A 27,445-nucleotide genomic window follows, 5' to 3' on the forward strand; every position below is an offset into this window, starting at 1 on the left:
TCTCGGCATTCAAAGTTTTGTTTCGTGTAGAAATTGAATAGTGCTACACACTAATACCGGTAGTAGGCATATGAATTCTTACAAATCGCAGATATAGTATAATAGCTTCTAAGAATCTTTAGAAATGTGAAATTCACTAAAACATTAACAGGCTAATAGAAAAATTATCTATTTAGATGCTAGAATAGTTTCTTTATAAAAAAAATTAAAAAGATGAAAATCTAAAAATATATTTCTAACAAGACATTCAAAATCTATTAAGCTCCTACACTGTAACAATTTGTAACTTAACATTACAAGTCAAAACATTTTGAATCCTAATGATTTATTAAAAAAATAAAGACAACATGTTATTATGTTTAATCATGATTTTTAAAATTTTGGGTCAAATCAACTCATCCACAGCCTTTTTATGTACGTATTCTAGTACTGTATGTATTTTTTCTTAAAACACTATTTAAGCCGCTCATGGACATTTTAAATTTCTTTCTCAAGCTCTTAAGGTTGTCAATATTAAAATATTTACTTTAACCTAACACTGTACCTGGGGTTGATTTTCTATAAATTTTTTTATCTTGAATTGATTCTCAAAACAATGTTATCTTCGTCTAGTCATATACTACTTTGTAATAATTTCCAGATACTACAGGAAAATAGATGTAGGTGTAGAAAAAGGAATGTAAATAACAATTAAGTCATAGTCCATTTTTTCGGATTTTATCCGGTTAAACTTGTCACTAAATAAATAGTTTACTTTCTTAACACATTGTATTTCATAAAATTGTTTGTAATTAGGGGATATTTGACCATTTATGTGATGTTTCTTGAAAAACTCACAAATCTAGTTTGCGCTGACCGAGGTAGTAAATCCAGAAATCCAAATAGAAAACAGCTGTAACAAGGCATTTGCAGTCAAATCCTGGCTTCAGCTGTTTAGTTTTGAATTATTACTTTGAGGTCAACTTTCTCTAGGCCTATACAGAATGCATCAAACTTTATGTAAACAGTTTTGTCATTTTTTAAGCGTGGCTTTGAAAAAATACCCTGAATTATTGTTTTGTAAAGATAAACAGTGACATCTAGTTGAATGATGGGAGAATTTATTTACTAAAATACTACATTTTCCAGCTTGAGCTATTTCCATACCAAACTTAACAAGAAGTTACCTAAGCAAAAGAACGACAATGGATTCCTCTATTTATGATCTAGTTTGTTTTATTTCCAAGAAATCATAGAAAATATAATCTGATAAGTGCAGTACAGTAACTGACTTATTTCTAGGAAATAGACCTTAGTGCTCATATAAATATACATAAGACTAACTCTTTCTGTATAATATTATTGTAGGCGAGTGTTAAACCATTACCTAAATGTTTTATACTTAACCAAGTCCAAATGTATTACACAACTGCTCTTCAGTTCCTTTAATGTATAGGGTTATTTTCTGGAAACGCAACGACTAAAACTTGTGTATTTCAGTTGCAGAAAACAATAAATGTTTTTATATGTTCATCGTGTAATCATTTTACAAACCCACACCAATATATCTGTTCTTTTGTATGTACTGAGACTGATGTAGGGTACCAAAGTAACCAGGGATAGGCCTATATGGTGGGCTATTCCCATTTTTCCTATAATTTTTATGCTTAGTAGGTCTACTGTTTATAAGTATAAATGGACGACTTTTTCTTTAAACACTCTGTTTTCCCCTTTAATCAGCATGTACCAAATCCATCCTTTAAAGTTTGACTGAATTGTAATTGTTATGCAGCTAATCAAAAATAAAACAACTGAGTTGATGGTGCCATAGGAAATAATAAAGACAAAAAGTAATTAAAAGGAAATTTTATTTACAATATGTACATGTAGGCCTACAATAATTTGTTTTATACATTTTCCCAACAACAGTAGGCCTAATTAGCTTAATTTAAAAATATACAAGATAAAAACTTAACATAAAGGATAACATATAAAAGATAATTTGGCACTTTTATATTGTTTGTAAGACAACCTGAGTGCTTTTTTAAAGAGGTTGGCGGCCTCTTTCGACCTTAATGTACGTGAACGTGAAATGAAGTCTATTCTGCAAAGTAGGGGTGAGCTTATAAAAAATGAACAGTAATGATAAACTTAATGTGGTAGCATTGGGACAAAAAACAAATGATATCGCTTTCCTAGTTTCACAGTTGTGCAACTGATTCACTCACTTAGCTTACCTATTCGGTTTTCAATATGAATTTGACGTTAGGCAGCTAATTTGTTTTTACACACAAGAGCCATCTGGGTTCAAACAACAAACTACTACCCTTCCCTTCTATTTAAAATCATAAACTTAAAACTCCTAATACCGATAACAAGAGAGACAGCACTGTTTAAACACAGTGCAAATAGGTAATAGTCGAGAATTTTTATAGGCCTAGGCCTACCTGTAGTCATAGCTAATAATCATTTAGCAGGACAAAGTTTAACTATAATCATAGAATCCTCTAGTACAAATCATTGATGTGTGGCTACGGCTGACCTATTGCCATGATACCGCTAATAACGAACAAGTTATAAACATTACACAAAAGCTCAGTTGTGAAAAGTGCCACAGCTGTTTCCGTCGGTTGCCACTTTTGACTCGCCACGTCCATCCTGTAGGCCTAAACCAGTATTAATCTCCGTCCCAACTGCCATCTCTTGGAAGGTGGTCGAATTTGTAAACATCAGACTTGGAAAAAAAGCTATCAGTTGGGGTACAGTTTCTTAAATGGGCTATGCTAATATCAATTGAAACTATCGAATTGAAAATATTGCTTAATAATCAATATTTTTACTATAGCATCAATAAAATTAAACTTGTCATAACCTAACCTAACTAACCAAACTTGCTGATAGTGAAAAAATTGAATGAAGATTTACTAATCGAATCAATAGTTTTAATCGGTAATAGCATACTGTAGCCCAGTTAAGAAACTGTACCCCAAATGCATATTGAAACTAGACCTACACAAAAGTATTCATGTTAAAATAATAAATTTACCTGAGTCTTTCAAGTAGGTCAGGTCTGGATAGCCTACTATTTGGCACCCTACCAACATTGCAATGCTCTTCTTGTAAAGCTTTAGTTGAAGTTACTAAATTAAAAATATCTAAGCCCCAATACGTAATTACTATTTTTAAAAAGACTGTACCGGTAACTTGATGTATTTAATCTAAAGGTCTATTCACTTGAAGTGAGTTTATTAAACTTTTCCTTTAAGTCTTCTGGAATGTCAACAGTTTTTAAATGATCAAAACCAATTTCCTCTTCTGTTCTTATAAGAATATCAATCACATTCTCACAAGCAAGTAGAACTGAAGAGTTTTCTTCCCATTTGTGCAGCTCTCTCAGGATGATATATGCATTATGATCTCTTAGAAATTGTCGGCCAAACTTTGTAGCACACAGCTGATTTAATGTTTCAAGCAATTGCTTTCGGATTTCAGGATTGGATTCTCGGGTTTTAGTCTCGGGAAGAAACTGTAAATCTATTGGCAATTTGTCATTGTCTTCATCGTCAAACTGTTCAGGACCTGCTAAAGGCAAAAGGAGGCGTGGAAGCAGATCTATTTCATCACTGAGCAGCCAACTGTGTATACTTGTATCAAATGCACAGTTATGGACAACACCAATAATCCCAATTCGGCGAGTTTGATTATCATGATTCATAAAAGGAATTAGTTTCTGAAGAATATTGTTCTCCGTTAGAGTCATGACATTTCTGATGTTTGCAACTTGGCTCAAGTTGCAGAACACCATTGCCAGTTGGTCCAAAGAGCACTTAGGGTTGTATCCAACAATAGTAAATGCTGTCACTAAGCGCCTTAAAGTCTCTGGAAGTGGTGTTATATTCTCTGATATAAATTCGCAACTTGTTTCCAGTCTTGTCAAATTTGAAAGAAACATACAACATGTGTCGGCATACAGGCAGGTTTTATCTGTGATGCTATCGATAGATAATTCTATTAACTTTGCTATTTCTGGCAATGTACTTAACCTTGAACTTAAACTTTCCACTGAAAGTACATTAATGCAGATTTTGAAAACAATTTCACTATAGCATGAATTAGGACAAGCATACTTAACCATAGCAGATAGAAATTGTCCAGAGAAAAATTCCCATGACTCCTCTATAGATGTACAGCTTAGTATAACATCAAAAATGTTGTGCATAACAGCTTGGTCACTTTGATTAGTTTTTGGGCCTTCTCCAAGGAGCAAAGCAATATCTTTAAACACTTTTTGCATTTCCATAACTGAAATTTATTTCACCACACACACAAACTACTTACAAGTTGCATTTATTCGTTTTGATCAAAATAAACACAAAATAGGTTAACCTTAAATTTTAAACTGAGGCACGTGCACATTCATTCACAAGCACAACACAACAAACAGACACAAAATTCATTACAGCACAGCTGATCTCTGATCTGACAAAACAAAAACCGTTTTTTTTTTTTTCTTAGCAGACATAAGAGTCAAACTTTACATCTGCAGGCCAGTTTAATGTCATGAGTATCTTATTGTTAATATTTTAAAAGCACTGATTATGAAGTACTATACAACTATTTATCAAATGTAAGTGAGCTGGGCAAGAAAAGAATATTTATTTATCCACAAAGAACCTTGATATCCCTTATTTTAATTTAGACCTGAAATATATAGAATGCGAATGGTATTAAATTAACATAAAATAATATAATGAAAACATAGAAGAGAAGAATAAAGAACTTAAGAAGCATCTCTTTATCTAAATGTCAATCTACATGTAGTTGATGGCCCACTGTTTTAAGGTTGGTGGCACAAATTTCAAATTCATGATGAAATATCGCTTATCAAAGCCAATTAATGGTTTAATACAGTATAGGGCCACGGCCGCCTTTAACTCCAGGCCGCGGCCTTCAAACTGGTGACGTCGCAAGTGGTGTTGTAACAGCTGTTTTTTTTTGGAAGCAACTAATGGTATTTGTGTATTTACAAAAGATTGATTACTGGTCTATGACAATATTGACTCCGCTTAAAAATGTACAGATATAGATTTCAATTCATTTTTCTCAATTTTCAATTCTGTATGTTTTATTTTAAATATTTTAATAAATTTATGTTCATAAATTAAAAATTAAATCAATAAAGTGCGAATAAATGAGCTGATGTCACCTGCCTGCCATGTTATCTTGTGGGACGTCTGTCACTGAACAACAATAGACAATAGACAATAGACAAAATCTTTATTGAAATATTCCTAGAGAACATTCATGCGTCAGGTACATAAAATGTACAGTATGTACGTAAACTATTACAGTAATTTGCAATTACAATTAGATTTTTTTATTTTTTTCTTCTTTTTTTCATGGTAGCTTATTGTTTAAGAATTCATCCTCAGAGTAAAACGGCCGGTCCATAAGCCATGTTGTTAGGTGCTTCTTGAACAGATTGGGTTGTTCTCTCTTGAGGTGCTCTGGTAGGTTGTTAAAGTACAGAGCACATTTGTAGGATGGTTTCTTCTCGTACAGACTCAGATGGTGTTGTTCGAGGGAAAAATTGGCGGCATGTCGTGTGTTGTGCTGGTGTATGTCTCTGTGTCTTGGCTGGGCTGTTTTAGTGGTGCGCAACACCACTTGCGATGTTGCCAATTCTACTAGGCCGCGGCCTGTAGTTAAAGGCGGCCGTGATAAGGCCCTGTCCACTCAATCAAATAGTACTTTTGTTAAAGCTGGATCTACAGTTTAATGTTGACCCTAAATTCTATGGCACTGGTTTGCACCGACACTCAACTCACCACTACAGTTCTAAAATCATTGGTGATTGATTAGCGAGATTTTAAATTGACCATCTATGATAGAAAAAAGTCTTGCATCCGGCTCGGTATACGGTATACCCTTTAAAGTATGATTTCGTATAACATATTATATATATTTGGTATATTTGGACGATCCCTCCCCAAAAACACAAAAAACAAAAACAAGACAAAAGCCAATGGTGTTAATGATACACATAGTTCACAGATTGTAAGATCGCATGTTTGGATTTTAAAATTATAAAAATAAGATAAATAACATTAACACTTTAATAACAAAAATATTACTTCTTGTATACTTTAACCTATGATAAATGGAATTCTTTCTTCTTTAGTCTGAGGACTGGAGACTAAAAAAAAGTTAAACCTTGTGTCGTGTCGCCGTTTTGGAATGAATGGAAGTCAAAGTTGTCAGCTGGAGCTGTGTCTTCTGTCTAGTTGTTGTCGTTGAGTTAGACTAAATAACATTATTTGATTAGGTTTCAAGTTTCAACAAAAACTTTGATAGTAATATTGTCTAGTGTTTAAAGTAGGTTGGGAATTTGCTTGTGAGTAAAATTCCTAATTTTGATTGTTGAACATCATTCAACTTATAATGAAGACATAATTTATAACTTGTTTTTTTAGGTAACCTTTCAGTGTTTTCACCAGGTTTGAATTTGTTTGCGTTTTTCTCTTAACTTGTGTGTTTAAGATAGACACGGAGACTACAAATTGAAATAAATATGTCAACAGACTCAGATGTACATGTAAAAAAGGATAAAATGTTCGATCCAACATTTGGTCTCAATTCCCATATGCTTGGTGTCATTGTCGCTGTGATTGCTGTTATTATAACTATAAGTAAGTATCTTTTTACCATTAATTTCTACAAGCCACCATCCTACCTGTACGCAATTTGTTTGCAAAATGACAAATATTTAGATTTAGGGCCTATGGACAAAATGTCAATGTCTCTTAACTTAAGTTACTATAACTTAAGTTATGATAAGTTAGCCTAGACAATGTTTGAGTGGATACTTTATTGTAGAATGAACCACAGTACTCTGGTTTTATTGTCTCTACTCTCAGTGTAAACACAGTGCTGACATCTATAACAGTGCATGACAAACAATGGCCTATAGTTGTATGCCGTTTTTGGCATCAATAATTCTTGATTGAATGGCGCCATTCGCGCAGCTTACTTGTACACTTTGATGTACGTAGGCCTACTTATTATTGAATGTCCCATGGTACCTACTAGAGATAATGCCAGTGATATGTTTGTGGACCACAAGAAACAACTGAGAAGCTTCATATCCCTTACTTAAAAAACTACCCTCTTCATATCCCTCACCTAAAAAACTACCCTCTTATTTATATAGGTTAACCGTAACAAATAAACAGAGAATAACTTAACAATTATTTATAGGTTAGGAGTTAGGAAAGGCCAATTGGCTGATTAGGATTAATATGTAGGATTATTATGTGGAATTTGAACTGTAACTGCCAGTTTTCTTTCTTCTCCCTTCTGATGAAGTCCCTAACTGGGACGAAATATTAAGTTTTTCTGTGTTGTGTTATGTGTTTTAGGCCTATGTGTTTTATGTGTAATCAAGGCTAATCTGGACTCTATCTACCAGGTAAGCTAGCTGGTACATAATAATCCTTAACAATTATTTAGTACTTATTACTTTTATTAAGTTACGTCAGCATTACGGACTTTAAAAAAATGCAAGGTAGAATAAAGATAACCTTTATCTCTTGCAGTTTTATTTGTACTGTGGCAGCGCAGACAAAATGCTCGAAGAGGTGTGTTGATCATGGGACTTTGCGATGCTGGCAAAACTTTAGTATTCTCTCGGCTGCTTTATAGTCGCTATGTCAACTCTCACACATCAATTAAAGAAAATGCTGGGGACTTCATAGTAAATAATGTAAGTAACAAATTAAGTTACAGTAGCCTATTTGTAAAATAACCAAATATAAGTAAATCTAGGCCTAGTGAGAAATTTTATAAATTTATCACCATCTTTACAGAAGCTTAATAACATTGTATAACCAGAGCGTGAAGAGCACGTTTCCTAGCACTAAGAGTACCTATATATTTTAACCACTTGATTGCCACATCCCAACCCATCCTCGGTTCTAATTCATCGAATTAAAGACGATAACAACAACATACTCCCAACAAACAAAATCAAACCGTTACAAATTGCTTTGTTTAAACATGCATTGACACTTATAGGCAACTTGCGTTATGTTAGGTAAAGTAACGTAAAGATGATTTTAACGGCCATAATTTATTTTAAATTAATCCTTTTGTTACGTTTTACAAAGATTATTGAACATTTTAAAAGGTTTTTAATTAGGCTAACACAGTAGGTAATGCATTAAGGTAATTTAATTGAACGGCTGCTTTGTATCTTAAGGCTTTATGATATTGCCAGGCCTTTATTGGATTTGCGTCATGCAAGGTTGCTTCAACCTAACCTGAATCAGTAGCGTTGTTTGGTTTAGGGCCTCCAAACGATGTTAGAAAAAAGTAGTACCTATAGTTCTCTCATTATATAGGTCTAGCCATTTTGAGCACTTTTTGAGGAAACGCCTGTTTTACCCCGAACATTTTTTCTTGTATATTTTTTATTTACTGTTTGGACCATTTTGAACACTTTTACGGCAAATTCCGTTTTCATCCAGAAAATCAGGTTTGATAATTCGTCAAAAATCGTAGTGGCATTAATGACGAGACTGTATTTGGAATGTAAAATATTTTTAAACATTTTAATCAAATTAGGCCTCTACTTAATCATGCGAAGGTGGAAGTTTTTTAAATCCTACTAATTATTCCTACTGATTCAAGGCAACACTAAATGAACAGGCCATAATGCTCCACAGGCATGACGTCATTATAGACGACGACAATGACGTATTGTTATTTTTTTAGTTATATTTTTGTTTTCCAAGAAAAGATTATAAAACAAGCAGCTGATCACAAACAGCAAAAATTACGCCATTGCCGTCACCTACGATGTCGTCATGCCAGAAGAGCATTTTATTTAGTGTTGCCATGACTCATTACTTATTTTGCTAGACCAGAGCCTACGCCCTGTTGATTGTTATTGATTCCATTTCAATCCCAGCTTGCCTGTTAATCTACTGAAATCAACATCATCTACCATAACACTTGCCATGTTGACTATATTGTTCCAGGGCTTCTTACGGGTTGTAGACATTCCTGGACATGAACGAGTTCGTGGAAAATTCTTTGACCTGTACAAAGGTATTGCGAGAGGCATCATCTTCGTCATGGATGCCACCACGGTACAAAAGGAAATCAGGGATGTCGCAGAGTAAGTACCATTTAAGCTGTCGTTAAAAAAACTATGTAGTAGATTTAGGCCTAGATTTCCTGAGATCAATTTTGCACAGAGTTAATTTTTTTGGTCCATACCCTTTTAATGTTGGACCCTAGTACTAGGACACTAGGGACGTCTGGGATTGTTTTTCACATTACATCAGGCTGGACCTAGGGGTTGCGACAATATAACTTAGGTAAAATCCATTGGTGATTCAGCGGGATTGGAACCCTATACCAAAGTCCCACGCTCTAACCACTAGACCAGCTCGCTCCCCCACAAAGTTAAAATGATAAGAATATTCATCATTCAACTAACTGGACAAAACAATTCACCAGAATACTAAGCAAGTTATTAAACCTTTTTAGTCTATTTCTTTTACCTCTCCTATCTATATCTTAACTACATAATATAAATGTGAGTTATCGGGGTAAAATATAAAAAATACCACAGGTCTATTTATAGGAATAGGACCTAGATTTTAAGCGTATCTTTACAGTAATTGACTCGTCGCATGTTACAGGTTGTTGTATACAGTTTTGACTGACCCGGTGATCCTTGCTGCGGCTCCCAAACTGCTTCTGTTGTGCAACAAGCAAGACCAGACTCTGGCCAAGGGCTCTCAACCAATCAAGGCTATGCTGGAGAAGGAACTGTAAGTGTCTCTTTACCTACACAGTACAAAACTTTACCGACATTATTCATTCATTTCAGTGTGAATTTGAAGCATGAGTAAAGTGAGTGTAGAATTTGATTCTGTGTTTGCGTGGTTACTGACTAAGACCAGCTGTTCTTATAGCCTGAACATTTATTTTAGCCTAAAGACCAAGGTTAGCTGTGTTTTGTTTCAAACCTCCAAAAACTATTGATTTATGAACCGATGGCCTTTTGATTGTAATGTGAGTACCTGAACCACTCAGCTACCCAGCCGTACTGTTAGATAATCAGTTGTTTTGGATCACCCCTACTCTTGTCCATTTCATAATTCAATAGGTACTCGATAGTCGGACACACTTGGTAGTCTAAGGCTGCAATGAATTAGTCAGCTGGTAACGATACAAGACTGGAATATGATTAGTGTTCTGAGAGAGTCAACAAAGTGTTTGTCTGTTCCAGCAATGTCGTCCGTCGCACCAAGAGCAGTCAGCTGACAGGCACTGACGGCTCTACGACTCAAGCTACTCTGGGTATCCCGGGTAAAGACTTTGAGTTCCACCACCTCGCCCCCATCACTGTGGAGTTTGCCGAGGGTTGTGCCTTCAACACCACTCCAGAGACTACTGCCGATCTCAAGGCCGTCCACAAGTGGATCGCTTCCATCGCTTAGATCATGACCTCACATGTTTTTTACTTTTTTTTGTATTTTGACAAATAAATGGTTTATTTGGAACTGTGTAATGATTTTAAAGAGTTTTCCCCACAACGTAGTCATATGTATGTAATTTATAATCATAGCTATGTATTATAGTTTGAAATGTATAATGTTTATAGTAGTACAGTCTAAAATTAATTCAAAACTAGTGTACATGTTGCTCGAATTCGAGCAATTGCAAAGTATTACAGGAGTTATTTCAAAACGAATAACAGTCATATTTACAATGAGTTTAAAAGAGTCAACTCAAAGATTACCGGTGTGTAACTCAGACCATGTTTATCTTCGTTATTGATAAACCTAATGCATTCCGGCCGGTTTTCTCCTTCTCAAAATGCCTCGTTGTACAGGCAACACAGGTCATTCGATAGAGGGTCAATTGAGAACGAAAAGTTGTTTTGGGAATAAACAAATTATAGCTACACAAAACAACGATAAATGCACAAATTTAAGTTACAATCATGCTAACACTATCCATCATAGCTACACAAAACAACGATAAATACACAAATTTGAGATAATACCATACTAACACGATCCGTCTTGGGGGTTATGTTTACACAAACTCAAGTAGTAAATAAATGTACTCAATGTGTTTCATTGGATTGAAAAATAAATAACAGCATTAAATTATACAGCTGATCAAAATGTAAACAATTATGTTCTTCATAAGGATAACACGGGACCTTTCAAAACCACTGGGGCAGAGCCCAAGGGACTTTTTCAAAAATTAAAGCCAGTTTGCAAATCTACGCGACACGCTCTTTCCAATGAGACGTCAACGGATAAGATCGGTTAAGAAATGGCGGAGGAGTTCAACCGACAAAGTTTCATGTAGCGTATTAATTATATAGATATAGTAAGAGCCTGCTGATCTGACTTCTTATGGCTCAGCACTTTCAATAATCGGGCATCAGTCTAAAAGTCTAAACACAATTTGGAACACTGTTTTAACTTTTAAACCACATTTTTTTGACGTTTGACAGAGTTGGATTGATGTGCAGACATCAGTTACACTCAATATAATTCAGGAGGTGTTTGCTTTTAATTTAGTAATTTATAGAGTTTTAAATCACTTAACGGTAAATCACAAAATAAGGGCCTGCTGAACAATTTTCTTATGAGGCTTAAAAATTAATGATTTTGTCGCTAGTCTGGCAATAACAGTTGTTTTTAGAAGACATTTATTAATCGGGCACCGCCAAAGTCCCAAACATGATTAAGTAATTTGAAAATATTAGGAAAATGTGTCAAATTCTACCCTGAATTACCGACTGTGAGTGCTATTAGTTTTCCAACTATGGCATGGTGGTAATTTCTGGCTTACTAGTTTTGCCAACTCTTGATAAATTTCCCTGGCTGAATGTCTTTTCTCAAACCTAAAGGGTTTCCTCAATGAGGAAAAAAGGTGGGACATGTTAATAAAGTTCATGTTCATTCAATTCAAAGTTCTCATTATCAGGAGATTTTTTTGTTAGTAATATTTCCTAGGGTTACTAGGAGAAATAAACGGTATCAGCAATCTAACAAACACATACTTTCTCCCATTAGCTTGTCAACAACCTTTAACATGGGTAAGAGGTGGGAGTAACTATAATATTTTATAGGAAAAAAATCACAAAGCATTCAATATAACTTTTGTATTGATTGTTACAGCGATTGCACTACAGTATTTTGTTTGGAGTTATAAGGACCAAAATACATTCATTTTAATCAAACCTGGTTTTTTTCCTAAAATAAGTATTTTTGTTATTTTAATTTTTAGCAAATTTCCCATATAGGGAATAAGCAATTTTTTTTTGGTGGGGTTTTTTATGGGAAAAAACATTAGTTAATTTTTGTCAAATCAATCGGGCCATTTTTTTAGAAAATAAGATTTTTGCGTTATTTTATAAGGAAATGGCCATGGAAAATAAAAAAAAAAACAAAATAAAAACGCCTGGAGATACCATTGTTTTAAGTACCTACATACCAAATTTCATCAAAACAGGTGTGATAGCTCTGTACACATCCTCACATTCAGACACACACACAGACATTATTCCAAAAAACACTTTTTTGGGTTGAGGGGGGCCCTAAATGGAAATATCCACTCAAACTCAAAGATTTTGATGAAGACAATACTTTCTCCATTTACTCCATTTTATATTTTATTTCTCCATTTTATAGGGGGAGAAATTAAAAAAAAAAAATTGTTCTTGCTGATAACATTATAACATAGGATTAAAAAAAGTGTTGATATTTCTTATAAAGAAGCGTAATGAGGTTGGAGACTTGTATTTCTGTAGGAAATGGAGATTGTATTTTTTTTGTAGGTTTTTCAACCCTGCTGAAATTTCTATTTGGGCAGTATATAGTTTAATTTATTACTACTAAATTTAAAATATAACTGCACAAGATAATCAGTCAGTTTGACATTTACTAACATTTCTTTGTTGCTTGAAGACGTTATATAAGTAACTTATGCAACCAATCATTTACGCAATACATACAATGTAACAAATAATAATGGCATTTTTGATGGGCAATCAACTCTTCTTCCCAAGTAAATACGTGATTGTCAAAATGTATGTATATTAGCGCCTTCTAACGCACACTGGCAATTCATGCGCTGTAGGCATATTGCATCCTCAGTTTGAAGGCGCTGTGGCATAGTGCTCAATATAATTATTACTGAACAAAAATTTAGCAACTCGCGGAAAAGTCTTGGTACTGTAGTTGTGTTTACCTTTATAAATTAGATCGAAAGAAATAAATTATCACCGTTTTTATTTTGTTTGAACATCCGTAACTGTTATTTAGAGCAATGTGTGTTACTGCCAACACAATTAATCAAATTTGTCTTAACAAGGGCTAATGTTTTCGTTACTGAAAAAAGTAACTTGACTCGATAAGGAAAAAAAAACATTAAAAAACTATACAATAATGTTTCTACAAATCGGGACTATTTTCTTCCGTAAAATCAGCGTACAGATTTTAAAGTCAGAAATAGTTACAGAGATTATGTTACCCTCGACTCCTGCTGATTATTTTGTCCTATGGAGTAAAAGACCTCTTTATCCCCGTGATGCATAAATTGAAAACAGCTGATTTTGCTAAAATCATATACTTGAGTCGGGATATTATCAGCTGTACATCTAAAGTAGTTTTAACATTGGTCGGCTTATTTTTGTCGAATAAAATAGTTCCAATCAACAGAAATACTGTAGTATCATGTCGTTATTTGTTTGCATTTATCCTCATGTACTTATCCTCATGTCATGTCATCTAATAGGATAAATACATGAATAAATATTCATGTATTTATCCTATTAGATCATACTACACAGAAACAGGTAATTTTACATCCGTATTGATAGGCTGGAAAGTTGACCTTTACCGTGCCTAAACACGGAAAAGTAAAGGTATATACTTTTACCGTGCACTTAGTCAGCTAATTAAATAAACGGCTAACTGCAACGGCCTATTTTATTTTCTGTAATATAAAATATTATAATTTATGTTAGGTTATAAATTGTGTTATACGTTTAAAATGTACTAATTATTCTGTATATTATGATCTAAAGTATCGTACGTTACTCGCCCGGTAAGCTTTAACGTATTTTTACTGGACTAGTAGCGTACTATTACATCAATGACGTGCACATCCTTAATGACTAAACAACCATTTGGAATATACGTTCATTTGTATTAGAAACACGGTTTCAGCAATATGGTAACTGTTGTTTTTTTTTTTTTTTTTTTTTTAGTTTACACCCAACCTTCGCTTGTATTAATTTCTATTAGAACATTCCGTAGTTTTGTCCCATCTTAATTGAGACTGGCAGTTCTATCACACTGAATCAGAATAATAATTTTCACTTCCGAAAATACAATTTTTTCAAACCAAAAATAATATTAAACATATATAAGGATATGAACCGTAAACATAAAGATACAAACTTCTAGAAATACTGTACATCCTATTTACATTTCCAAACGCTGTAAAAATGAATATCAACTAAATAATTCATATTTTACATTTGATTGAACCAGAATAACGAATTAGATGCATTCATACGGACATTGTCATGGTACGTAATGGAATGCGTATGTCAAAATACTCCTTATAGGCTATTGGAGTTGTGGTGTGGTGACTGATGAATTTGCAACATTGTGATATTTTTCAGGAATAAAACATACAGGTATTCAAAAATTAAAATCAATAGGAAGGCCAGCACCGATTAACTCCGTGCATAGATGTTTTTATTTGGATTGGTAATAGTACAGTACCAAACAAAAAAAACAAAACGCCCTCTACATAAGCTGATAGCAATTGTTTCTGTAAGTAGCATACTTTGAAATTTTATATTCTGATGTTTTGTAAGCTAAATGGATGGTGAGGCAAGGAGTCGCGGCCTAGGTCTGGTCCGAAGACAGTGGACAGGTCGCCTACGTAGGTCAGTAACCTCGGCAAGATCAACTGGTTGTCAACCAGAACCAGGTTTTGGGATAAAATCTGCCCCGGAGACCGGACCACTCCCCCGACTGTCCGATTACCATAACGAGACTCCATCGTCCATGGATGCGGCGTCTCTACATCGACCATAGTGGGCCGACATCACGGTTCCAAAGGTCATTTTTCCATAATTTTGTTTTTTTTTCACCGTCAGGGAATTGGAAAATTTCTGCGTGTTTAGACCCAAAAGCTGGTTAGCCATGAATATTGGAACAGAAACGGCATGGAGCTTGAAAACAAATTACATAATCGTCCCGAGTACTGTGCTAATAACATACGGTTTACATGTAAACACAGATCCGTTTGTAATGTTAAGTAATATTTGCTTTCATGACCAGTGACATATTGTTTATGTTTGTCCATACAGTTTCAGATCTTATTCGCGTGCTAAGTGGTAGCCGTGTCAATTCGATAATCCTGAGAATAGTCAGTAGTTTTGATGGGTCGATCTTTGGGTTTAGCTTTCCTTGATCAGGTTTTAAATAAATGAGCAAGGCTTCCCGGCACATCCACAAAGCATTTAATGGGAAGCCGCTTAATCATAAAAGCGTTTGTAACAGCTGGATTTTGTCAGTAACTTAAGCTACAAAGGTACACTACATTCTACACTCGCCCTTTACTCGTGGGTTAAATTACGCCCCATATTATTTAGGCAATGCAATAATACACCACCTGAAGATGACTTTAGATTCACGTTCCTCGGAATGAGTGTCAACGTGTAAAGTATGGCCTCGCAATCACTCTTTTAAGACAGTGTCGTGCCTGAGATTAACCACATTCTTTTCACACTAGAAGAAAAAAGAAACTTTTAATCTAAATAAGCTCCAAACCCTTCCAGTTTCCAAATATGAAAAAGCTAGTTGTTCTCTCTCGGTACTAGCAGACGAAAACTGTAACAGTATGTGATCGTGACACTCAGCTGCCCAGCTAAAATGAGGTAGGCAATTTGCAGAAGCATCCAACGGTAATGCCAGGAAATACTTAACAAATGGAAACATATTTTTATGATAAATTCCACGAAAGAAGATCGCTGGAATGGATAGTGTAAGGCGATGTGAAGATAACTATCATAGCATCACTGATTATATCGCCACTGGGTGTAAAACTTCAGAGTTCTAAGCAAAAAAGATAAGTCGATCGGGGTAAAGGTTATTGAACTTCAATATGGAGGGATGACTAGAGAAAAATTGTCTTTAGCTGTTCGGTTGAATGAAATCTATGAACGGCCACGTTTAACTCATCATGATAGCACGGTTAGCACTTTGACATGTGAACGGGACCTCTTTCAAGATATCTATGATACAGCTGTTTGTTACGTAACTATGTTGATGCAAGTGCATAGAGTCGAGCAGTGGATCAGCTGATAGATTGTTGACCCCAGAACTGACCAATGACCGTCTAGAGACGGGTGTGGTCCAGGATCAAGTTCAAGGCTAACTGTTGCCATTTCTCCGCTCCAGACAATAACCACACGCATCTTCTACTGTAAACATTGTCTTGTAGCTTAGTTTGTAAACACCAGTGTATCCCTAGAAGCCACCTTCTTGTCGTAATTGTCACTAGTCATTCCAGTTTTCAAAGGGTGCGTTAAAATTTTGAGTAAATCTAACAAAAGTTGTTGTGTACTTTTGATTTAACAGCTGATATTAGTCAGTAACAAAGCTACACAGATAACCTTACCCCAATCGGCACTCATCAGTCTCTCATTCGGGTTGAAATACGCACCTATGGCGTCCCCGTCTCAATTCATAATTGATAATTTCTTTATTTTGAGTGGTGTGAATTACACATACATTGTCACCTACAAAAAGGTGTGACTGCAAATGTGTTAAGTGGATTGAGACGATCTATGGGTACCCTAATTACTGAATATATCAAATGGTTCTTTATCCAGGACCACTGTTATATTTCCTCATACCAGCGACCTTACACGTGTCTGTAGAACACTATCCACTCGCACATATCTACTAAGAAAATCGTTCGCAGTGTGGCTTACAAGAATAGTATCGATTATGATTAGGTTTGAGCGCTTTAAATTTCGAAGGAACGAATACTTGTGGCGTAAGCTTTAAATGTAGCACATAATTTTGCAGAAGATTACAGTTGTGCAATTAGGGGTATACTTTAGAAAAGTGAGGAATTCGGAAACCTTTCTATTACACAAGAACCACTAATAATCACAAAAGAATAGCCAATTGTAAATTGTTGCCAGTTTTGAAACGTGTAAACTTTGCACAACTTTTTGCAAACCAAAAGTTTCCACTGCGGTTTTTAATTGCCTTATACTACATCCGCCTCACTATCTTACAACCATTTTGTCCATCGACCCAACGTAGCATTGCGTAATGTGAGGTATCGGAAGCGATAAATTATTAGTAAACCTGGAAACAAACTTATTATGTGGAAGCATGAAATTAATAAATAACAAAACAACGAAACCCGAGATAGAATATGGATAAATAATAAAAAATAACTCTAGAACTGGGTAAAAAATGACCCTTCTATAACAAAAATATATACAATATTGATTGAAATATATACATAAAAATATAAACGATTTTAAAACATGTGATTCAAATATCAAATAATTGTCTATTTGAATATGATGTAAGATGTTGTTCATCAATTTGATGATCTATGCGTAATAGCTACACTATTCTCGGTCCCCGGATATTTTCCCATGTTAGGAACTCAACGTCATAATATATTCATAATTCTTCACCGCCTTATTATGAACAGTAAGTGAAAATACAAGCTTCCAGTGTTATCTAACGTATTTTGATTGACACACTGAAAATACAATACATGCTGAATAAAACTTCTGAGTATAAAGTTATTTGGTATCAATGTGTTACAGTAATCATTTTCTTAACCATTTCTCTTTGTATTATTAAGTTAACTTTTGCAAAGGATAATTATTTAAGTTTTGAGGTTACCACGTTTCTGGGGGTAAGGAAATTCCTCCCGATTTCTAGTGATCCTACGTTTAACTCCCTAATCAACCTACCTAACTCAAAAGAGTTTTTACACATAACACAAAAAAATATACAAACTTAGTGTAGTAAAAGTCCATCTATTTTACCTTAAAACTAAAATTTCTCCCTTATCATTTTGCAAGTTTACTCATAGCGTGCAGATATTCCACAGGGTGCTGACCTACCCTCTAATTCGCCAATTAAGTGATATGCTTGATAAGGGAGTCAATGGCCGACAGTTGGCCAGGCGGCCGTTGTTGGCGCTAGTGTCGTCTGATTGTCCTGCCAGTGTCCTGGCTGAGTCCTTCCGTGGTACTGTCCTTCCTAGAGTCCTGCACTCGTCAATCTAGAACTGCTCCACATCGGTAAGCATAAAAAATAAATAAAAAATTGTGTTAAGTATAAAATTGTGCTTTGGAAATTGTTAAATAATTTACAGGTTTTAATACGTACTAGAAGTAATTATTTTGGTATCAAATAAGTATTAAAGAGGTACTTAGGTCTTAAAGTAGTATTTTTAAATTATTAAATAGGTAAGAAAACCTTTTTAAGAATAAATCGTAATGATTTTTTATTGCGTGAGTTTGTCGTTTGTGTGCAATTAATTAAGTTAGTAATTTTTAAATTTGGTCAAATTGTAATCCAATTAAATTTTGATAAAAAGATAATACACCAATGTAATAGACATTTAATTTATAGTTAATTATCACTTTTATAGTTTAGTTTTATTATTTAACTGACTTATATATATATTTATAATTAAATATAAGTAGTAGCTCAATGATTTAAGGTATAAACAAAGATAATGTTAGAAATTTTAAGAAATTGTTAAACAAATATACTACTCCACAACGTACGGAAACAGTTTTAAGATGCAAAATATTTCTTCATTTACTCATAGCGAGACTGGTTGTTTTGCTCTTCGAAATGTGGATTTTTTAATTAAAACTTCGACCTACGCATTTCCAGCGAAATATTGATTTGAAAATCTTACACATATTTTAGGAACATTTATGTTTTATACTTGATTTTACTTGATTGTTAGAAGTAGTCTTTCGTTCAAAACACAAGTATTTTTGGGATCTGGTGATGTAAATATAAAAATAATAGGATTTACTACATACTAGTATTTTGTCAGTCTATTATTTTGCGACTGTCTATTATTTTCCAAAATATTTCATAAATAAATTAAATTGCATAATTTAGTTCCCAGAAAATGATTAATGGAAACCATTTCTTATTCGAAGTGTCCATCATCCAAGTATTTTCCTTTTCAAACAAAAATCCAGAATATAATGCAGACGAATCCTAAATTATATTACAATGTTTGTTAAGTAGTTGAAGTGGTTGAAGTGATACATCCATTTAACTTGATTATATGCAAACACTGTTTTATTAATCAGTTTTAAATTAATTTGCAATTAAAAAACACCAGCAAGAAAATTGTTATTTATAAGGTTTCCGAGGTCGTGGGTTCAAATCCCACCAATCACCAATGGATTTTATCAAGTGATAATGCCGCAACCCCTTCTAGACTCAGCCTGAAGTAATGTGTAAAATGAAATAATTCCGGGCTATAACCCAGAGAAATAAAAATGTAGGCCAACACGGACACTATTATTTAACTCTTATTACACCATTCTTAGAGATTGACCAACTGTCCTGTGTATTATACTATAATAGCCATAGTGTTTTAATTATCAAACAAATTTAACAACTGCAAGTGCTTGTATAACTTTGTAAAAACATTTACCCTAAGGCCGGTTGCTTTCCTGCAGTATTTTTACCAAAGATTATCACTTCACACTCTAAAAGAACACAGTATAAACAGTTGAACAGATTACTACTTTTCTAGTTGAATAAAACGAAAAACAATGTAACAGCAATAACTTAGCAAAACATACCAATTGACCTAACTCCATTTCTGTGGTTTATCTTCACCTCCAGCTAACACAAATTTTAAATTTTTGAAAATTAAACTTTAAACTTTACACATATTAAACTTTAAATGTTATTTAAATATGTCCAAAGAGTCTTAAACATAATAGTTTACGCTTAAAATATTTTCCTCAAGGTCAATATAGAACTAAATTATGTAGTATAGACACTAAAGGAAGGCCATTCAATGTGCACTTCCCTTCTGGCGCGTTTATACAATGTGTCAGTGAGTCAAGGGTGAACGTGGTGCTAGAGTCATCCTTCCTCATACAGAGTAGTGTTTCGCATCCGAAATGTATTAGTTGGTGGTTCAGCCGGTGGCTCAGTTGGTGGCTCGGTGGCTCAGTCGGTGGTTCGGTGGCTCAGTCGGTGGCTCGGTAGCTCAGTCGGGGGCTCAGTCGGTGGCTCGGTGGCTCAGCGTGACGGAAGAGTCCAAAGGAAGCGACGTCATGGATTCGTGTCCATACATCCCCACTGATGCCGTTGACTTTAGATGGAAACATTTTAAAACCTCATAACAACTTGTTCCCAAACCCCAATCTTGCTGGTTCGTGAACTCATTCAAACCCATGCCACCCTTCACGTGCATGCAAAATTCAATCAAAATCATACCAAAATTACTCGAGCTGCGTTCACGCACATAAGTAAAAATTTGAACATATGTTTTCAACTTCTGTGGGACATCAAAATGAAAAAGTAAAACGGTCTCGGGTCTAGGTCTCACCGTGGCTACGGTAACAGCTACTTCCATAGAGGGTAATTCGCTGAAATGTATTTAAACGTAAACAACAATTTTAAATTGACACTTCTTGATATATTTACAAATAAACACTTACTCATAAAAATATAAATGATAAGTAAATGATAAGTATAAATGACTCATAATTTACTAGTGCCTTTAGCACTTGTTGGTCATGCTTTCTAAATGTATTGTAAGCTATACGAATTAATTGATTACCTTTGGTGACATAATTATTCAGTATTTGAGTGCATAATCTAAAATGCGAGTTGGATATTCGTTAAACGCGAGCTCAGATCCCGAATCAGAAATTAACACTTTTATTGGTAGTGTCAAAACACATTTCTATTCATTATTTACAGCAAATTTAGTTTAGTGACTTGAACGCGCGGCTGCAAGGAAGTCTTTACAAGTCAGCAGCATTAAAATAGTTTAATTACTTTATGTTTATAATCAAAATAAAAAAAGTAAACGAAATGCTTTGTCCATAACCGTAAGTAGCTACGAAATAGTCTTCAGCAATCCATATAGGGATGATTAAGCCGTAGCCCATAATCTATGGTATAACTCTAATGTATAGGTCTATTGACACAACGTTCTGTGTGCTTTCTTCCTATGTGATTGGCTGGTCATTGTTTGAATGGCTCGGTGACAGTTATGTCAGCATTGTTGTTGAACGCGTGTTCGACCAATCGACCCGCTGCCCTACTGTCCGACACAGCAGTGTCTGCCTCTTTATGATTAAAATAGACGAAACTAACTATACACTTGCAAACTGCACATCTTGTGTTGTTATTACATCTAGGAAGTAAAATTCACACACTCTGGGAAGTTAAAATTCACACATCAAAGAAAATATTTCGCCGACTTCACCACACTAAAGCGTTACTTCTTGAATCCAACATGGTTGTGATCGACAGCCTCATTCTACTAGTTGAGGTGTTTTACTCAATCTTCACGTACTAAACACCGCATTGCGATGGCTGACTCATGGAACTGCTTGCCTGGATTGCGCCACATAAAACACCTGATGATGACAGGAACACATACGTGTATAGAGTGTTGATTTAACTGTACGTGAAAAATCAACACAGCTTTGAGTACTGCATAGATATTTCTTATCTGTTGTAGAATCTAATCTTTTGAGTGTTGATTTTGAAATGTGTTTTCCCCGTAAGGGTGGATTATACAGTTAGCACTATAAGCAAAGCACTTTATTTTTTGATTGTACTGAAACAGGCGTCAAAACAATAATTAAATTCACTGATTAATTAATTTAATTAACTGAGAATTAACGGACTAATGCAGTCTCCATAGTCCGTGATAAAATATCGACCGATAGCTTAATTAAAGTAACTGAATTCATTCATTGCAAATGCATTCAGAACGGACAACTATCGAATTTGAAAGAACTTAAATCTATTTACAGTCAATTTTATACAAACACAATGATAAATTCGTTGTAACTGCTTTTAGGCCCAACCTAGGTTCGGTTCGTGAGGATAAGCTACAAAGAGTGTTATAGTGACATGAAATATTATTTAAAAAGTGTATAATATATTAGTGCTCGATACTATTAGGGACTCGTATGAAAACCGAACAATTGAGAACGTGTTTATGTATTTTATGTAATGTTTTCAGTACTGCGATGAGGGCAGCCGCCCTGTTGCTGCTACCCCTGGTGCTGAGCTTCCACAGAGGACATGTCGAGAACCCCCCGAGGTCACCGATCCTCCGCCTAGTGACGTCACCGGGCTCCTCGGCCCGCTTGGGGGAGAGGACTTTACCCTTACGTGCTGCCGTAGAGCATGTTCCTACAGAGAACGAGAGGTAAAGCTAAAAACATTGACTAAAGTGTGGGTCGCAATTTGACCGACATATCACTTGTTCGCCAAGTCAGTTGTAATTTGCTGCGACTTTTTATTTAAATGAGGAAACGTATTCTCTAACAGATTTGTTATCCTTAGATCAGCCTACGTTGATTAAATGGCATATTTATGTCCGGTTGATGTATATGCTGTTTGATGTTCACCGTGTTTTGTTATTTCACTAATTTTTAAATGTTTCCAAATAAAACCTCTTTTTTCCCTTTCTGATCTTATAACCGGGAGTACTGATGGCATCAAAGATACGATCTACTCCTCAAGGCTGTAAATTGGGTAGTCAGCAAGCCAATTCGGAATTGGCTTGCTGACTACCCAATTTAGAGCCTTGAGGAGTTTACGGCCCGTGCAAGACCCCATCTACGATTGGACTAAAAATCTTATCATGTAAATAAATAAAGAAAAAAAAACAATTGTACTGACACCATTCTGTGCTTGATGCTCACGAATAAAGTACTCTGTATTCTGTATTCTGTTTTGGAAGCCAGGTTAGGAGTAGGCTACTTAGGAATACGGTTTGGGCAAAGATGTTTTTAAGTTCAGAGTACTACATACGTTTTATCTATGGTACTAGTAGTACTGTAGTTAGAGTGTTTGTTTTATGCCACTGAAGTTTATCATCAGTTAAGGGGTAATTTAACATTAGGCTGGATACCAAGTTCTTTTATTACCAGGGTTTCAGCAGAATACTACTTGATCAAAAAGTACATAACCTTTAAAAAGGCTGAAGCAATTGATCTAATCAGATAACAGCATTGGTTATAGAAACCATATTTCATAATCAATGGTGTAAGGTTGGCAACGCGATGTGTAAATCTAGTTTCTACTGCACTGATTAATGAACGAACCTTGCATTGTTGACATCAGCTGATGTTAGAAGAGCTCATCGAAAGAGCAGACGAAATTCAAACTCACTCAACAACCTCATCCTACTCAACTCAATACTCTCTCAATACTAATTATCTACTTTCTGTGTCTACTTACTTATCGAAGGGAAGGGAATGGTCTAATCGGTTTGAGTTTAGGCTATTTGTTTGGTGTTAAAAAAAGTTTTGAATCAACGGCAACCAGTTAAAAATAGTTCATAGTTGTGTAGGTTGTTTTGGTTGTTTGAACGTAGGGTATTGGGCATTGGCATAAACTTACCCCAGTCTAAAGTGAGTATACAGTAATGTGTTAGTTATAAGTTTTAAAATTCACGAAAAACAATCAGTCTGCGTTTTGGGCATACACAGTGGGCCCAGTAATGAAAACACTCAGTGTAGGCTACTAACTTATATTAGTAATTGTGTACTTACCACTCCCAATTAAAACACCAGGTATTAACTCTACACTGTAGTCAATATAATACGTTTCGTCCATACTAAAAAAAATTAGGCTGCACTTTACTTGACGTCCTACACTCATTCAAGTATATCAAGTATATCAACTATATCAAGTAGTGCAGCCAAAAATTACCATCCTCAGCGCTAAGGCAGTGCATGGTCTCAGCTGTTAGCTTTACCTTTGAGGATACCATATCTTAGCATGGGCGAAACCATAGACAAATAGAAAAAATAGACCGTCAGATGTGCTGTGGTTAGCATAAGTTCTGGCGTCCAGCGCTTGGATTGCCGTGTAGTTACAGCGCACACTGCTGCAGTGTTTGCTGGTAGCATACGGTGAGGAACCGATGATGCCAGCGAATCGAGATGAACACTGAGCGGCACATCGCGGAACCTTCCTTTGACAGTCTATATTTATTCTGTTTGTCCATGGTGAAACGTCTATAGTGTTGTGAATTAGTGTAAAATGCCAATTTGACACTACTCTTACCAGAAAACCAAAAATATAGTGGATGACACTGGTTGCTTGGACCTAGTTAGGCCTATGAATAAATATTAAGTTTAAGATACAGTACCTTAAAGTTTTATTTTCATTAAGTCCTCATACAGGTTTTTGACAAGCTCCCAGATAAGGCCTTTTCAAACTTTGACCTTTGTGTGTCCCACCAAAAACATAGTAGGCCTACATTCTTCTTCGTTTTGGCTATGTGTGAACATGATTTCAGGGATCTTGTTAGCAGGATTGCTGCATTGAAAGGAAAATTCACACTTTCGACAAACCCAAATGGTTCTATGTCAGTTGTACCAACAGAGCAAAACAAGTTTCTAGCCTCCAGCTTGCCTGTGCCAGGACCTGTGGCTGGTTTCCTGATACAAACCACAACCACGGCTGGTCAGTTTGCTGTGTGCACTGTTCTAGGATTTGTCCCTCTAGCATGCAGACTTGCTGGCATTCTAAAGAAGGGAAGGTGAGTTTGCTTGAGAAACGGATTTCATCCTGCTGCACAAAACAACATAAAGGACTTTGGATTTGTCTTCGATCGCCTTCTTTGTGGCTTCAGTGACTAACTGCCATTTGTATATAGTTTATTTGTTTTGTGTTTTGGTACCGGTACTGTGTATTAACAAATAATTGTGTCCTCTGAGGCTTCCTTTTCTTTCTTCAAAGTGTCAACTGTGAACACCAAAAATTTTTTATGATTTGTAACTATTTTGTGAGGCATAGGTAGTTTCATTCTTCTCAGGCTGAGTTTTAAACCAAATATTCACACCTTGAGTGTTCTACACACTGTATCTAGTTAGGCTAGTTACTGGTAGGCCTAGTTTATACGTCAGTCCAAATCTGCAATGGGGGAGTTCATGAATTCAAAGAAACTCCTCCTTGTCTTTGAGACCCATACTCTTTTTTCTAGATAGGTAGACGATGGATGTACAGCTTAAAGTGGGATTGAACAATTTTCATGTAATTAATGCTTAAAGTAGTTGTTTGGTGAGATTTTGAACCGAGCCTACAGACATTACTTCTATCCCTTAACTTCCACACCAGACAAACACTTATAAATCCTCATGTCTAAGAAAGTTACAAACCAGATGTTTTGCCCAAATTCTCATTCTATTCTATGAGCCCCAAATGAAGATTACTATCCACAACTTTTCTGTTATTCCACTAAACCTTTGTTACTGCTGTAAATTTGTCGCTTGGTATATAAAATTCTGTAAAAAACACTATTACTGCTACTTTGTATGCTTGTTATCTTTCATGTATTTTTCTATAAAACTATTATTTTGATTTATAAATTAATTACAATGTTGTCAAAAATCAATTTAATTGTACCTCGGGTTAAAAGTGTTTTGCAGTTCTTGATGTTTTAAAGTTCTCGACTTTGTCTCGAAGCAACTACTGTGAGTAGCAGACAATTTTAATGTTAAAGTTGTATGCATATTTAGCAATAGAATATGAATTTAATTAAATTGAATTAGCCTACTAACCAACACCTTATGTAAATTACTGATTCCTCTTCTATGTGCAGACTTTTCAACAGAGAAAGAATATTTTTATAGAACTATAACATCTTTTATGTCACACACAATAATAAGTTATCAAAAATTTAGGGAATAGATTTTGGCAGTAGCGCATTTTGTTGTTTGCTCATTGAGAAGTTGATGATTGGCTACAGCTGGTATCTCTTCTGGTATTCAAAAGTTTAAATGGTTTTCTAACATATGTGGTTTGATATTTTTCAGATCGCAAGAACATGTTCCTCTCAGAGACGCAGTGGAGAGGAGAGTCTCACCTTACGCAAAGCTCTCTACAGCCTGGTGGCGGCCAAGAGATGTCAAAGACCAACCAGGTGACATTGAAAACTAAAACATAAAGGCCTAGCTAAATAATTGGTCTTGTATTATTAAGTGTAACCAGTTCCAAACCATAACTAATCTGAACCCAAGTGGCATGTGCCAATTCTTTAGACTCTGATAAAATAAATAGCTTGTACAATTTGTAGAAATAATAGCCTACTAGTGTACCTGTTGCTCGAATTCGAGCAATTGCCAAGTATTACAGGCGTTATTTTAAAACAAATATCAGTCATATTTGCAATTAACTATGGAGTAACTCATGGAGATACTCACGATGTATGTAACAGTAATAAATATTTTCTGTAAGTACATATTTCATAACCTGGTATTGATTTTTAACGTTTTCTACAAACATTTCCTGACTTAAGGTTGTCCATGTTTATCTTCGTTATTGATAAACCTAAAGCATTCTGGCAGGGTTTCTCGTTCTCAAAATGCCTCGCTGTACAGGCAACACAGGTCATTGATAGAGGACCAAGTGAGAACGAAAAGTCGTTTGGGGTAGTGTTAGGGTACATTTGTAACCTAATAGTTGAGATTGTCCAGGGTCAGGTGCTGACTATGATGAGTTAAGCCTATTCGCGCCACTGTTCTGTAGCTGCGGTCGTTATGACGATTACGCCTCCTGTATATGTTTCGTTGTCATCGCGTTGGAGGTACTAAAAAGAAAAAAAAACTACAAATAAACAAATTATAGCTACACAAAACAACGATAAATGCACAAATTTCAGTTACAGTCATGCTAACTCGATCTGTCATTGCGACACAAAACAACGATAAATACGTATATTTTTCTAGTATTCGTGGATACAACCATACTAACACGATCTGTCTTGGGGGTTATGTTTACAAAAACTCAAATAGTAAATAAATGTACTCAGTGCGTTTCATTGAATTGTAAAATAAATAACAACAATTAAATTATACAGCTGATCAAAATGTAAACAATTATGTTCTCCATAAGGATAACATGGGAACTTTAACAGCCACTGGGGCAAAGCCCAAGGGACTTTTTCAAAAATGTAAGGCCAGTTTGCAAATCTACGCGGCACGCTCTTTCCAATGAGACGTCAATGGATAAAATCGGTTGAGAAATGGCGGAGGAGTTCAACCGACAAAGTTTCATGTAGCGTATTAATTATATAGATATTGTTGTTCTAAAAGTAGCTAGGCTATAGCTTTTTGAACCCAAAC

At 35.1% G+C, this 27,445-nt stretch overlaps 3 protein-coding genes across 3 annotated transcripts in view; 2 read left to right on the forward strand and 1 right to left on the reverse strand.

The window, feature by feature from the left end:
• Window positions 1-1,900: 1,900 nt before the first annotated feature.
• On the reverse strand, window positions 1,901-4,395 carry LOC129002838 (protein HGH1 homolog). Its single transcript, XM_054430931.1, has one exon. The coding sequence runs from the start codon at window positions 4,277-4,279 to the stop codon at window positions 3,206-3,208; it is 1,074 nt and encodes a 357-aa protein (XP_054286906.1). The 5' UTR covers window positions 4,280-4,395; the 3' UTR covers window positions 1,901-3,205.
• A 1,882-nt stretch (window positions 4,396-6,277) lies between these two features.
• Window positions 6,278-10,541, forward strand: LOC129003180 (signal recognition particle receptor subunit beta-like). Its single transcript, XM_054431450.1, has 5 exons — window positions 6,278-6,668; window positions 7,575-7,741; window positions 9,018-9,157; window positions 9,687-9,818; window positions 10,280-10,541. The coding sequence occupies exons 1-5, from the start codon at window positions 6,551-6,553 to the stop codon at window positions 10,488-10,490; spliced, it is 768 nt and encodes a 255-aa protein (XP_054287425.1). The 5' UTR covers window positions 6,278-6,550; the 3' UTR covers window positions 10,491-10,541.
• Window positions 10,542-18,330: 7,789 nt separating this feature from the next.
• Window positions 18,331-27,445, forward strand: part of LOC129002005 (probable chitinase 10) — a 44,231-nt gene continuing 35,116 nt past the window's right edge. The window contains exons 1-3 of the mRNA XM_054429484.1: window positions 18,331-18,373; window positions 22,327-22,515; window positions 26,138-26,244. Of these exons, the coding sequence (XP_054285459.1) occupies window positions 22,334-22,515; window positions 26,138-26,244 (289 nt within the window). The 5' untranslated portion in view covers window positions 18,331-18,373; window positions 22,327-22,333. The remainder of the gene's footprint in view (window positions 18,374-22,326; window positions 22,516-26,137; window positions 26,245-27,445) is intronic.

The sequence above is a fragment of the Macrosteles quadrilineatus genome, unplaced genomic scaffold (assembly GCF_028750875.1).
Source record: "Macrosteles quadrilineatus isolate MER2022 unplaced genomic scaffold, UCM_ALF_1.0 Scaffold_9__3_contigs__length_116548681, whole genome shotgun sequence".
Taxonomy (NCBI): domain Eukaryota; kingdom Metazoa; phylum Arthropoda; class Insecta; order Hemiptera; family Cicadellidae; genus Macrosteles; species Macrosteles quadrilineatus.

Bases quoted from the DNA above. Each gene is read 5' to 3' on its own strand.
- LOC129002838 (XM_054430931.1), bottom strand. From the start codon at position 4,279: ATGGAAATGCAAAAAGTGTTTAAAGATATTGCTTTGCTCCTTGGAGAA.
- LOC129003180 (XM_054431450.1), top strand. From the start codon at position 6,551: ATGTCAACAGACTCAGATGTACATGTAAAAAAGGATAAAATGTTCGAT. The intron at 7,742-9,017 runs GTAAGTAACAAA...ATATTGTTCCAG, and splicing joins GGGACTTCATAGTAAATAAT to GGCTTCTTACGGGTTGTAGA. The intron at 9,819-10,279 runs GTAAGTGTCTCT...TGTCTGTTCCAG, and splicing joins GCTATGCTGGAGAAGGAACT to CAATGTCGTCCGTCGCACCA.